Source organism: Hesperophylax consimilis, chromosome 15 (assembly GCF_061612785.1).
Source record: "Hesperophylax consimilis isolate HC1 chromosome 15, BYU_Hcon_1.0, whole genome shotgun sequence".
NCBI lineage: Eukaryota > Metazoa > Arthropoda > Insecta > Trichoptera > Limnephilidae > Hesperophylax > Hesperophylax consimilis.
The window spans coordinates 35220408-35235990 of record NC_142850.1 but is presented as its reverse complement, the minus strand read 5'-3'; the positions used below and the strand labels follow the sequence as shown (position 1 = coordinate 35235990).

Genomic DNA, 15583 nt, shown 5'->3' with positions numbered 1-15583 from the left:
AACGTCGGTTAATGGGGAGGTTTATGGCTTGGACTAGGAATTTATTCAGATTTTTTTAGAAAAGAATCTTTTTTTCCACAAAATTCGTCAAACATAGAACGTACAACGAAGTGAGATATTCAAAACTTGAGGTGATGAGAGAGATAGCTAGGTAGGTAAGAATATTAATTTGTTTCGTGTTCAATAATAATACTTTTATTCCGGCCTATATCAAAACCTCCTAGATCACAAGGCCCGACACTGAATCAAATCAGCCTCCGAAATTGTATGAGAACCTCAAAAAAAAATTAAATTGACTAAAACATTTACAGACGTTTTACTAATAAGTATAAATTTAAAACTAATTTTTTTGTAAAATCCCACACAAGTTAGGAGGCTGCTTTGAATGAGTGTCCCAGCCTTGTAAACCTTGTAATGGGGGTTTAGGCTACATGCAGGGGTTGGGCAACACAATGTAATCCATACTGGCAAAACCCCCAATACAACGCGGTTTAGAAAAGTTAAATAGTATACAACTGCTGGCCCAGTATAAACCGTGAGTGCTCCCTACTGTTGAGTTTGGTAGCCACCTCTGGTCTGGAACCCCTAGATACCTGAAAAACTCACGACTTAAGTAAAAAAACCTTTTTTGATTGCAATTGAGAAGTTTCACAAGGAGAAAAATGAATATTGCGAATCGCTTAGAAGTACTGGTAATCCGATAGAAACGGGATTGCAGGCCGTTTCCTGATAAACATTTAGTGAACTCCTAATATATTGGAATACGTGTTCATGCACGCGCATTCGCCTTGATAATAAAGGGTGGTCCATCGAATACACCAGATTTAATTTTTAAATGATATTTATAATGTGTTTTAACAATAATAGGACGTTGATCTTTTCTATAGCGACTCATTTTTAATAACCTCAATAACAGCAGATGACAACATTAGAGTTGCCAACTTAAATTTAAAAAAATGGAAGGGAATTTAAATCTGGCTTACCTGATGGACCACCAATGAAAATATAATGACTAATGACGAAATGCGAAAATATTACGATTTTCATTAACACATGTTCCGACATTCTGATAATATAATCGTCATTTACTAAAATTTTATCAGGAAACGAATAATTTGAATAGATTCTTAATAAATTATAAATTCTCATTTTTCTACGTGCAACAAGTCTCAACTACTCTCAACTGTTCGGAGCGAGTGGTACTATGGCATCCCTAATAATTTATGAATGTTGTGAGGCTGAAGGAATTGGGAAGGGAAGGAGACGGCGACGATAATGATTGGGAAGTACCTGGCTATTCAGATCTGGTCACCAAACACAACTAAAACTATTTCAAGCAATGTTTCTATTCTGAATTATGGTATTGCACCAGGACGAGGGTTTCTGCCAGTCTGGAATCTGCCACAAATATATTATTTACTATCTGTACCCCTCGACGCGTTGCTATGGCTCAGTCTGTCTGATCAGACAGAGAAAAAAATAGCGCATGTATTTACGTGTCACGTGACATCTATATAATATAGGTATATAAAAACACATGTGTATTAGAATGCAAGGTTGTGTCAAAATTTCAAATCAATCGATTAAGAACTTTCGGAGATTTAACATTTTGAACATTTACATTTTTATTTATATAGATTAAATTATATTACTAAATAATACAGATTATAAAATAAATAACATTTGTTCGCGGTCTTCTTACTTCTTGAACCTGTAACCTTGTAGCGTAAAAATTTAATACTATGTGTAGCAATTAAAATTATGGCATAGAAAAAACCACATTGTGCGCCAATGTAGTGTAAAATTTCATGATACTTATGTGTAAAAGAATAAGGTCGTTAATCTTAAATAAAAGATCCATAAAAATAAAAATAGTGTAATTTATTATACAACATGAGACTAAAAATTATTAAATACAGGTAATCTTAGAGCGTGACTAACATCTATGACAAATTAGTGGGTTGGTATTTTTTATATTTAAAAAAACCAGTCATGGGTGATTAAATGTTATGTTAAAATTGTAGGTAATCAAACATGATTTTAATATTGCATATCATTAAGAGATTATTAAACGGGCCCCAGTTTCATATGATAGTATGAAACAAATTTATTATTATAGTAAACCAATTTTAAAGGAAAATATCAAGGAATCAGTGCATGATATAAAACCTCACATTTTCGCGTCGATCGCCAACCACGCGAAGCTACTTCTTCCGTACGTCTCACCGTAACCGCCGCCACCAGAATACTGATCGTCCTCCCATCTCATCCTGTTAGCCAAACTCAGAACAGCTGCCAGTCATAAGGCATCTCCTCTCCAAATATTAAAAATAATTAGGTACTTGATTTTAATCAGTTACAACCTTTAAATTCGCAGTCAAAAATGTTAATCGTTCGAGCGTGGAGACAGTCTTCACTTCCAGCCACCTCCAGTAATTTCCTTTCCCACTCAATTAGTAACTTTGGCTCTCCATTTAGCATGTACTCTGTCTCTCTTACACTTATCTGACATTGTTCATCGCCATTCCATTTGATCAAAATGAAAATTTAATAATGATAATAAAGCACAGTTCTCTATTTGAAATTTAAGTAAAGAATGGTCAGATATCCACTGACGTCAAAAGAGATAGACTCGCCCTAACGTGAAATCCGGATATCATTTCGACGAGCTGGACACAAACAACATGACCATATTTTTTGCTCTGTGAGGGTTCGAGAATGCTTCGAATAATCTACGACAACAGGAACGCCGAAGAGCAGACATTAAAATAAAGAACCCTGCGCAGAAAAGTGAAGTTCGCTAAAGTTTGGCAACGTTTTGCAGAGCAGTCCATTGTAGGACATTTCTAAGCAGGATTTGAAAATTAGTTCTTAAAAGAATCGTCTGACGTAGCGACACTAAATTGAGTGCATCATGTAAAATATAAAAATATTTGTAAAAGTATTTAAATAGTGAAACAAAATATAAAATTTTGGAAACAAGTCCAAACTTTTGTTTACCCGATTTATTTATTTATTTATTTATTTATTAATCTTAAGTTAGCTCACATCTTCGTGTGTGCTAATAGTTTTATAAACATATAAACATGTACATTGTTTGGCAAACATAATCTTTATTTAAATATTTCAATAAAGTCACAAAAAAAGAAACATTAATAATTGAGATAGACATATTTTCTTAATTCATTTTTGAACTTATTAATATTTTCTATCACAGCAATTTCCTTCGGGATTTTGTTATAGAGTTGAACGGCCTTGTTATATCAGAGATTTTTGGGTGCTTGTTTTTTTTCTTGTTGGCAATCTAATTTGCTTAGAATTTCTCGTATTTGGGATATAAGTTTTTTACGCAGCCAGCAATTTGCATGACATTGTAAAAAGAACTAGCAATTCAAAAGCAGATCTTTTTTTCATTCACTAAATTGTGATATCACAATGCGAGGTGCCTGTATACTGTCAGATTCCTTTATTGACAAATCACTAACAGGCACACTGCAACGCCACTCTCCCTGCTCCGCGCCACTTTTTTTTCTTTTTTTTTTTTTTTTTATATTTACTCCACACAGGAGGCCCTGAAGAAAATAATTTCCCTCAGGGCCTATGTCATCTTTGGGGATGCTGTGTGGAGGGTCTTTTTGTGGAGAGGAAGGAGTGAACATGGGTCTTGAAGAGTCCCATGTTGTAGTAGGGAGGAAACACAGAGGCCGGCAGTTCGTTCCACAGCCGAGCTGTTGAATTTAAGAACGAATCGTAGAAGCGACCCATTCTCATGTGACAAGTGTCAACTGTGTACAAATGTTGGGCGCGCGTTTGGCGTGTATCCCGACTACGCACCGGTGCCGAAGGGATCAATGACGCTAGTTCCTCAGAGCATCTTCCATTGTAATACCGATAGAACAAGGACAGCATACCTACCTGACGCCTGTGCTCTAAAGATTGCAGTCCGTTTGTTAAGATTGGGGAATCTATCAAACGGACCGCCCGTTTCTGCACAGAGTCAAGGGTTTTTTTCAGGTATTTTGGGGCTCCAGACCAGAGATGGCTGCCAAATTCGACAGTAGGGCGCACTTGCGATTTGTACAGGGTGAGCAGTTGTGTACTATTAAAGTATCTGCGGGCCCTGTACAGTACGCCCAGCTTCTGAGAGGCCAACTTTACTCTAGCTTCGATGGAGCCCCCGTACCTGAGCTGGTCACTTATAGTTACACCAAGCATATCAATGGAAGGCCTGTTCGGAAGATTGCTTCCGTTGAAGGAGACTAGATTATCATTTGGATCCCTTTTAGACGTAATCAGACAGGATTGGGTCTTTGAAACATTAAATTCGACGAGATTATTTTTACCCCAGGAGGAAATACTCTCGAGATAACCGTCCATTCTCTGCTTCAAAGCCCTCCGAGCCGTTGGAGTTTGTGTGCCCTTTGGGGGCTTGTCAAACAAAAAGCTATCATGAACTGTACTGTCATCCGCGTAACAATGAATCGGTGCACATGTCAAAAGGTCATTGATGTGCAACAAAAACAAAGTCGGAGACAGAACCGATCCCTGTGGGACGCCAGCATTTATGGAGTGCGAGGAAGAGGTGAAACCGTCAGCAACCGCCTGAATCGACCTATCCCTTAAAAAGTCAGCAATCCACGTACACAGGGATGCGGGAAGTCCGTAAGAATGCAATTTGTTGACAAGTCCTCGGTGCCAGACCCGGTCAAAGGCCTTGGATATGTCTAGTGCGACCGTTTGGGTCTCACCGTGACGTTCCAGGCACCGCCCCCAAACATGCGTCACATACGCGAGAAGATCACCGCACGAGCGGTTCCGCCGGAATCCGTATTGACGGTCGTTGATAATTTTGTTCTTCTCGAGGTATGTGAGCAGTTTGTCGTTGATCACACGTTCCATCACTTTGGACAGAACTGATGTGATCGCTATGGGGCGGTAGTTGGCCGGGTTGGAGCGGTCACCTTTCTTGGGAATAGGGTGAATTACCGCTTTTTTCCAACCAGAGGGCACAGTGCCACACTTCAGGGACATTTTGAAGAGCTTTGTCAAAACTGGAACTATTTCCGCAGCACACCTCTGCAATACCAGGGCAGGTATTCCATCAGGTCCACTAGCTTTGTTAACATCGAGCCCCCGTATGACGTGGAGTACATCCCGATGCCGGATCCTCAGCTTTTTCATATAGAAGCCGCAGTGAGGAACCGACGGCGGAACAGCACCAACAACACTTGGTTTGTTCCCTTCGCCTTTATGGGCAGCTCTGTCGCATGCCCACATTGGATTTCTTGTATTTTTTCTTTATTCTATGCACCACAAAGATACTTAAATATATAAAAATAACAACACAAGTAAGTATCATAGAATATAATATTTTATAAAAACATTCATTTTATTTTTACAAAAATTTTACTTGGTAAAGGCCATTTTTTATTACACAAATAACATATGGAAACAAAGGTGCCAGAGTGCTGTTGTCATTTTTAAAGGGTGCTACAATAATTAACAATCAATGCTAATACAATTCCTTATGTCTCATCAGCACGCATCCAATATGTCCCTCCACCCAGCATCCCCAAATAAGACATGGGCGCTGAGAGAAATTAATTCAGAGTAAATTTTTTTTTTAAATAAAACTAAAATAATACAAATTGTTACATTTAAAAAAATAGATTATCTAAAAATGAAAATGATGATGTTCTTTAATCTAGCTTCAATTACCTTCCAAGTGATAATTCAGTTACAATTACATAATGTTAACTTATTCAGTTATCTTATAATGTAATATGAGTCACTCAGAGCCGGTATTTCAGTATACTCAGGAATGTTATCAGTTGGCTTATCTTGTCAGGGTTCCTAACAGAGAGCAACTTGATGAACTTAAAATCAACTGAAATATCAGCCCTCAATAGTTTCGTGTTTCCTTAGACCTAACTTTCATTTCATGAAATCAATCGATGAATTTTATGAACTTTCTTCATTAAATCATTGTTCATTCAGTCTTTACAATAATTAATTATAAAATATTACAAATAAGGTGGTAGGAATAAAACTAAAAATATATTGGTTACATTTTCAACATTAAAATGTATTCACGTTTATGTAAGGTAGAGTTGTCTCTGCTCTCATTAGATGTTTTATGAGGTTCCATGATAACTCAACATAATGACAATTCAACAATACGTATAAAAAGTGATAAAGTCATTAAAAGTGGTGAAAAAGAAACTAACCTAACCTATTTAACCTTGTTTTTGTTTCATCACTTTTCATGACTTTATATAATTTTTTAAATGTATGTTGAATTGTTATTGTGTTGAGTTGTCCGGTTACGGTTTTTTGTAATTCCTGATTACAGATTTTCCAACTGTCCTAAGCCATTGGGACTATTGCATCCCTAATATTATTTTTAGTTGCATAAACACATTAGGCGGGAAAACATAGATCATTATTTTTTAATCAGCAAATTTTCAGTGCTTCAAATAACAATTGAACAATGAAACTTAACCTATAGGTACACTCCTACACTAAAAACACAACTCTCAAAACATAAATACATATTATGCATTTTAAAACATGAACTTCAATATTATTAACAAGACAAACATCTTAAAAAAATAGTTTTGAAAACAATATTTTATAAAATTGAAGCAAATAATAAAAATTATAATACCTTCTATCGGCTCATTTCTAAACAACCATCTTGTCTTTTATTTGCTTACGGAAACCTAAAAATATTATTATAATAAACCTATTTAGTGGTACAATATTACTGCTCCAAAATGCACATCTTAACATCACAAGCTATTTTTTAACAAATTATGAGAGATCGATTGATTTCAATATTGGAGTTTGTAATCATTTTTCTTTTATTTGTTTAAGAACTGAAGCCTATTGGGTCAGGTAGGTGGGTACAGGACTTGATAACAGTACAATTATAATTAAAATTAAAATTCAATTTATTGGAATAACTTTTGAAGGTTTTACACATCAATGTAATATTTAATCATTGAAGAAAAAAGATAATGTAAATAAATATAAAAGAAACACCAACATTAATACACATAAAATAAAAATATAACGGTAGAAACTCGGGATCAAACCTAGTACCTCTGTCTTGCCAGGACAATGCTCTTAACCACTAAGCTATTGAGACTTGATTATTTTCTGTCATTTTTATCAATCTCATATCTCAATTTAATATATATAATCACAGGAGACCAAACTTGTCCCAAAACATCATATGCCGTTATAATCTCAGGAAACCAAGATTGTCCCAGAGCGACCATACACTATTAAAAGTTAGATATCTCTCTTCCTCTCATGCGAACACTTGTGATTTTTTTGTGTCAAAAAGAGAACAAAATAATGCTATTTTACCGCATTTAATGACACAATATTGATTTTCAGAAGACGGTTCCACGCAACAAAAAACATGTTTTAACTACCAATAGTTACCAATATTATCTGAGGATACATTCAATATTAATTGAGGATACGGCTTAGTGGTTAGAGAGTTGTTCCGGAAAGACAAATCCTGGGTTCGATCCCCAGTTGTGATTTAGATTTATTAATATAATCTTCTTCTTCAATGAATAAACTTTAATCTTAAGAAAATCCAAACAAACCAGCACTGACAAAGTTCAGAAATAAAAAAATTGCTTAGCTTTATACATCATGTAGGTATAAATATATCATGTATTCATTCATTATAAAAATAATTACATTTACATCAACTATGACAACCGCTATCACTAATTAAACTGAGTGACAATTATAATAAGACACATTTTCGATGTCGGCAATGCGGCTGTAACAGAGAATACGTTTATACAAATTATTTTTCAAGTGGACGCAAATAAAAAAGTTCATAGCTTTTTATTTGAATCAAACCAGTGACAAAAAATCCTTTGATTTTCGTTAAACCCCTTAAGTTTCTTAGTACTTATGTATAACACCAGGAATTATAAGTATCGTTTAACTAGATGATTAGAAAGATGGGATTAAATAATTAATTATATCTAATTCTGACATAATACCTAATAAAATGGAAGAAAAACATCAACCCTAGAGGCACCATCATTCACTAAACATCAAGAGGTGCTGTCTTCATCAGACTGTCTTCATCAGACTGTCTTCGTCAGACTGTCTTCATCAGACTGTCTTCATCAGACTGTTTTCATCAGACTGTCTTCATCAGACTGTCTTCATCAGACTGTCTTCATCAGACTGTCTTTCTTAAATAACAGTTTACTGCTATGCTCATGCCACTGATACCCTTTCTGATAAATAATTGCATCTAAAATCCATATATTGATTTCTAAATACCAGAGAACGCCCAGAGAAACAGAATAAAAATAACACATCAAAGTTCCGTGCTACAATGGTGATGAGAGTGTAGTATAATTTGTATGAATGTGTAGATTCCACAGGGATACACGAGTATCTGATACTAGACAATCCAAGTATTTTGGCGACTACCGCAGTACATCTGCGCAGATGTTCCTACATTTTGTAAACTCGTCAGCGACGCAAGTCTCCCGCGACTCACTAGCCTTTTCCACTCACGCTGGTGAGACTTTAAACATGGCATCACTCGTTACATTTTGTAACAATGCATGTATTTTAAATTAATAACAAACAAACAGTCAAGAAAGAATGAAAGTATATAAAAATGATGGTTCCATGATATTTCATCCAAATGAAAATTCAACACACCTTTAAAAATTGATATAAAGTCATTAAAAGTGATTTTAATGACTCTATTAATCACTTTTCATGACTTTATATCACTTTTTGGAGATGTGTTGAATTGTCATTTTGATGACATACACGGTCACCAAAAATAACAGCTACAGCAACTGTTTGGCTGTGAGTGAGGTTATGAAAGCATTCTAGTTTTGACGTTTCGGGAATTTAATAACGATTGGTGGTGACGCGTGTCTCGTGTTTTCAGTAGCAAAGTGTACGGACTGTACACAAAATGAGTATCAGATACTTGGGCATTTGTTTGCAAAGTTTTTGGTGTTAGTAACACTTCTCAAGGAGCAATGTTGTTCAAACAAACTGAAAATTGAAGTTTTAAACATTTTTTAGGAATTTTTTATTGCAAGTCCTTCTTTTCCATTGAACCCGGTGCATACTAGTAATAAAGAGTGGCGGGCTATCAGCGGTATGCCTTTAAGTTGAATGTTTAATAGAAAGGCCGCAGTGAGTGTGAGTGATGAATACTTCCCGAGTGGCTGGTTGTGTATGATTGCGCCATGAATATAAATATTACAAATGAAGTGGAGTGAAGTAGGTCAGAGGAATGAAGAGAAGGAAGATGGGTCAGTTGGACGAGGTGGAGTTGGAGGAGTGTGAGGAGTGGTGGGAGTGGTGTGGGGGGAGGGAGAAGTGGAAGCGGGGATCGGTGTGGTGCAGCAAGGGGGCCCGGGCGCGCACCCCCAGGGTGCTGGGACGCTTCAGGGGCTCCGCAGAGAGCATCAGCAGCAGAAGCGAGTGCTGAAACAAACATTTTCATTCAAATAATTATTTGAAATTTTGAGGATTTAACCATATTTTGATTTCAAAACACCAGAAAATGCCCACTGAAACAGATTAAAAGTAATAACCCAATGCGGCTGTCGCATACGCAATCCATCGGCGGCTATCCCCATACACTTACGTTGCCTATTTGATCCATGAAGTTTCACTAACACAGAGATTGTGTCCTACGTTCCCCGTCATTGGATAAAGTTAATGGAAATTCCATAACTCCGAACTCTGTTATCTTTTCACGATTATCTTGATTTACAAGAGTGATAAGTTTAAGATTATCACACAACACGCATAAGCAGTGAGGATGAAGCCTTATTGATTTTTTTACTCTCAGTAAAATGCTTAACCAATGACGGCAAACACTTTTAGACAAATACAATACACATATCCCACTTATACTGAAAGAGATCAACCTGTTCAGAAATAAGTACAACTGTACAAGGCATCACAATAGTATGGTTTACGTGTTCAAGAATCTAACATCTTTATATGAAAATACATCCATAAATAAAGCTACGTTTCTACATATATTAGACATCATAGGTAATAAACAATTTAATGACTCTCTGCACATGTTCAAAGTAAGTGTAAATAGAAATTGAAATAAAGTTCAAAACTAATTAAAGTGCATACCTCTTGTGGGTGAGTTTTGATGAAGTCCTGCGGGAATTTGTGGTCGCGAAGCGCCTTGAGGCTGGTGACGCGCTCCATCTCCGTGTTGAAGGGGATCAGAAGCTCAGCCAGCACCAGGCCCAGGGCCCAGATGTCCACCTTGTAGCCGTGCGCCTCGCCGCGCAGCTGCTCGGGGGACATGTACAGGTGGGTCCCTGCGCAACACAGCAAACAGAGTTATCTTTTATTCTGTTTCACTGCGCAATCTTAGGAGTCGTAATCTTTAGACATGAAAAAGAAATCTAATGTCTTTGCCGATGGAATAATGGTCCTTTACATATTATTTTAAGGGCGGTTTAATTATATCTACACGATGGTAATTAGTTTAGTATTCTGATCTTACGCGATGAGTAATGTTTACACCGTGTTTGTAAGTAAGGGAATAAAGTTTTACTGTAATATTGGGATGGCGGTATAGTAAACAATACATTGTTAGTTATTAAGCTGTTGAAGGCTGGAGCATAAAATAGAAAAATATTAGTGGAACCTAAAGTTTTATTAGCCTAAACGATTCTGATTTTGATTTTCATACATTTTTCGACACATTCAAAAATTATTCTAGGATAGCATTAGAATGCTTGCATGTTCTCCAGAGACCCATCGGCGTTTCACTGGTTGATACAATATATTATCTTGGATGACAGGTGATAATGAAGAAGGATCGGACACCCAAAGGAACCTCTATATACATACCTATTTTTATTACAATAAACACCTTGTTCGGGACCCAACAAACAAAATGCCAGGATTATCTCTCCCTTTGAAGACTTGGGCCTTTCTAACCCTCATCCTGTGCAATCACAGCCACTGTGTTTAAATGATGGACAAATGAGGCCTCAACTATCCTGAATTGTGTGAATGTAGGCAAATACAAACTAAAGGAAATATCGTAGAAGGATGTTGTACCAGACAGCTGATGGACGAATTTAAATAATAATTTGAATAATATTTGTTGATGCTGAATCCTTGATGAGGTTTATCACTGGACATGTATCATGTGTCAAATGGGATTTAACTGTAGTAATTAAATATTAATTAAATACATCCTGTTTAGAGATAAGAATAATTGCTTCACATTAACACATCAGTCAGTTATTGGACGACATTCGTGACGTTGTGTTTCTTTTGCAAATCCTTACCAAAGGTACCCTCGAGAGGAAACCGTCAATTTACAGTCAATGTCACTGGCGTAGGTCTGCATTACAGATGTCAACTTCACCAGTTTCCCAGAGGCAGATCTGAACTGTCCCAATTGACTCACAATGAAATGAATGAAAATTATGAAACAATGCAACAACCTACAGTCAACAAACATGCAGATGAGGAAAACAACATACATGGATATGAGGTCTACAAACAGGGATATGAGGTCTACAAACATGGATATGAGGTCTACAAACATGGAGATGAGGCCTACAAACATGAAAATGAGGAAATCAACAGACATGGAGATGAGAAAATCATAAAAAATATGAATTAACAGCAACACAACAAACTATGCAACAGGAATCCCTAGTGTCCTCACTGGTGGCTAAAATACTATTATACTATGTATCTTTAATATTCGTTAATAAAAAAAATACAAAACTGTCAAAAGCTAAAAATATAAAATATGAATATAATCAAAAACAGCCCAAATATCCAAATCATTTGGTCTGCATCCCAAAAAGATGATGCAGATATACGTATAATCCAATTTCTTTGGTGTCGCTCCTTACCGACTTGCTGCGTGTGCTTATCGTGGGCCTCGGGCATGCCCAGGGCGGGGCTGAGGGGGGGTGGGGGGAAGCCCGGGGCAGCCAGCGGGTCGGCGCGTGCCGTGACCAGCCCAAAGTCGCCCACCTTGATGCGCCCGTCCACGGCAAAGAAAATGTTGCTTGGTTTCAGGTCGCGGTGGATCAGTCCCTGCAAATGCACATACTCCACCGCCTGTACTATCTGCTCAAAGATGGTCACCACCTGAACAAAAAAAACAATAAATTGTAAGTTTTAAGTTGTAAGTCGCAAGTTATAAGTGAAAAGTTACAAGATTCCAGTTGTAAGTTGTAAGTCATAATAGTAATTAGTTGCACAAAGTAAAATAATTTTAGAATATATAGTTTATTGCTGATCTCAATATGGGTAGAAACTAACTGAAGTTTTTGAAGTGAGATGAGATTCAAAGATTAAAAGAGAACAAAGGAATGTATTTGAGGGATTCAATTTATGCAATGCAATCGGTTGAAAAGTATTGCAAAATAATATTGTAATAACTAGTGTGATGGACCAAGGTCTTTCCCGAGGTAAATGATATAAACAGTCATAGTAGAGCCATCTATCGGAACAGACACATATGAATTACAGGGAACTGCATACAAAGGTGGGAGGTTTCCTTTAGGGTTGCGACGGAAGGGTTGGATTGCCCAATCATGATCACATAGAAAAAAAGGGGGCGCGACTTTCTGACAGGACAAAGGAAATTACAGAGAGGGGGTGTGTTTAGGCTTTGATTTATATGGCATCGACCTTGGAAATATTCCCACCAAATGATTAGGTGAACGAACGAAGCTGGATTCAAGGCTGAATCACTTGACATTTTAGGGGTTCAAAACCTTTTTTTGAGGCGTAGCATCACTGGGACGGAGCGAGGTTTGGTGGTAACAGGTCTGTTACTTGAGGTTAAAAGAGGGAGAAAGGTGTGCGATTTCTGACACTCGAACGGGTTAATTTTGGAAAAAATTCGAACATGGTTTTGCATCATTTAGACAGTAATAATCATTAACGAAAGTAATAAATTTTACACGAGGCTTATGGAAGACGAATATACATTAAAATTAATGTTTTAACGATTAGCAGAGGAATTATGGGAGAGTACATTCGGTTTTGTTGTGACAGGGACTCGAGGCCTCTGATTAATGTTAAATGAGTTGGGAGACGAAGACAGAGAATGGGCGTGTGAGGGTATCACCCGAGTTGACACCCACAATTACAGAGAGGGGTCGTGAAAATCCAGTAATAATTCTTGGAATAAAACTGGCCGAAGAAATAAATAAGTTATCAAATCAATACGGTCTCGGACGGAGGGCAAAAGGATAAGCGACATGATGTGTACTGGGACGTTTCAACTAGAACAATTACCGATGGGAGCCTTAGATAGAAATAATCCGAGAAAAATGAAATGGCTATATTAAACCCAGGGTAAGGGAAGAGAACTAAATGTTAGATGTAGGAGACGATCGTACGCAAGAGATTTAGCATACGCTGGGATGGGAAAAAAATTGTCGGAAGTAATTGGTTTGGAAGGCAGAGGGGGGGAACGGACGTGTACACCGTTTAAATTGTCGGAGGTAATTGGTTTGGAAGGTAGAGAGGGGAACGGACGTGTACACCGTTTAAATTGTCGGAGGCAAAGTGAAGATGATCGAAGCTAAGCTCGTGAAGGCGTTAAAAACAAAGCGTACCACATCATAAACGACAGTCATTAAAGCAATTGTGCGGACACAATAGCATTTTAAAATAAAAGGTCCGGAATTCACACTTCAAAAGGACAGCTCTCACTAGAGCGTTAATAGAAAACGCCGTATGGGAATTCGGAACCGCTTCCCAGTCCACGTCTGATCATTTGGTCACATGAAACGAACGCCAGGGTGTTAACCTTTTTGAAATGATCAGAATGGCCTAATTAGCATGATGCAACTATGACCTAAATAGAAAAGAACATACGAGTCGATAAAGGTTAGAATAGCATATATTTAACGTGATTAATGAGGAAACACGATTATAAAAGGGCTGAACTTAGAAAAACTGGGAGTCTTTTCGTGAATTTTGAGATAGTTCGACACAAATCGCCGGGAACCGTTCAAAGACACGTCGCGCTACGTTTAATATCACTTGGTAATTATTCGTGGACTTAGAAAATTTCTAGTCAAACAATTAGTTAAAGATAGTTCGACACAAATCGCCGGGAACCGTTCAAAGACACGTCGCGCTACGTTTTAATATCACTTGGTAATTATTCTGGACTTAGAGAATTTTTCTGGTCAAAAACATACGGTTAAATTCAGTGTTTGAAGAAATGATAAACCGGACCTTAAAGAATTTCGAAACTACGAACAATTAGTTAGACTCAGTATTATTGACGTAATAATTAATTCAGGTTGAAAAACTTAATTGGTTGAAATTCAGTAATTAAAATTAATAAACCCTAAAATTCCTTCTCGAATAAAATTGAACGCGATTGCTATGATTTAAATAAAGTCACGGATTATAAATGAATTGTGATTAAAATTAATAAACCCTAAAATTCCTTCTCGAATAAAGTTGTACGCGATTGCTATGATTTAAATAAAGTCACGGATTATAAATGAATTGTGATTAAAATTAATAAACCCTAAAATTCCTTCTCGAATAAAGTTGAACGCGATTGTTATGGATTTAAATAAAGTCACGGATCATAAACAAAAATAATAATCAAAAAATAATAAACCCAAAAATTTCTTCTCGAATAAAATAGAACGCAAGTGTTAAAATCTCTCGCTTCACTTTGATGAAGTCTCGGACTAAAGTTAAATTTATAATTGGAAATCTATATACCTAAGTGTCTTGCTATCGCGTGTTAGGCTCGATCGAAGCCGTGTTACAACAAAAATTTTTTCAATAATTACTAGGTTAGGGAGGGAAGATCGAAGTACATTCATTACGGCAAATAACGAGGGTAACACAATCAAAATTAGGAAAATAAGATTAGGGATATCTCAGGTGAAGGTAAAATATTAGGTATAAACTCAGGGTAAATCTAGTGATATTTGCTGACACCCCACCCAAATGGCAACGGTTGTGTAAGATCCCACCTGGATGTTGCTATTTAGCGGGTAGGGGCTTGGTAAGTGTTTTTATTTCCAATTCAATACAACCAAATTCCCAGATTAACTTGGAACGCGCGCTGCTGATATCTGTTGACTAACAATTACCACTAATCCATTCTAATATGTATATCAAACCAACATGTCAATTTTCAGGATTCCCCGACAAGATCAATATTACTACCCTCAAGCCTTACCTCATTCCCAAATTTAACCCTCGATTAAACTTCATAGTTGGTTAATGTCTGTTAGTGTCGCTGCAAATCCGTATCCCACAAATACGGACTAGTCAGAAGGATTTTTTTTCTCACGCTATCACGTGGTAGGGGTTGCCAACGCGGACGGATCGGACCGACGGGGCGCTGGGGGACTACTCCCTCTGACGGGGCCGTGTTGAGTTAAGGGGCGTGAAAGTGGAATGAAAATTGTGATGCCAACTGGTAATGAACGGGAACATGGTCAGCAGTTGGGGCGTATAGGATGAAGGCACTTTGGACGTCTGTGAAAATCCACGTGGGGGAGGGCGACGGCGTGAT

The 15583-nt window shown here is 37.2% G+C and overlaps 1 protein-coding gene across 1 annotated transcript in view; it reads right to left on the bottom strand.

Moving 5' to 3' along the window:
• Positions 1-5349: 5349 nt before the first annotated feature.
• LOC149417689 (eukaryotic translation initiation factor 2-alpha kinase-like) overlaps positions 5350-15583 on the bottom strand; it is a 41459-nt gene continuing 31225 nt past the window's right edge. Inside the window, exons 13-15 of the mRNA XM_089640522.1 lie at positions 11925-12165; positions 10168-10361; positions 5350-9498 (exon numbers count right to left, since the gene is read on the bottom strand). Coding sequence (XP_089496648.1) covers positions 9325-9498; positions 10168-10361; positions 11925-12165 — 609 coding nt within the window. The 3' untranslated portion in view covers positions 5350-9324. The remainder of the gene's footprint in view (positions 9499-10167; positions 10362-11924; positions 12166-15583) is intronic.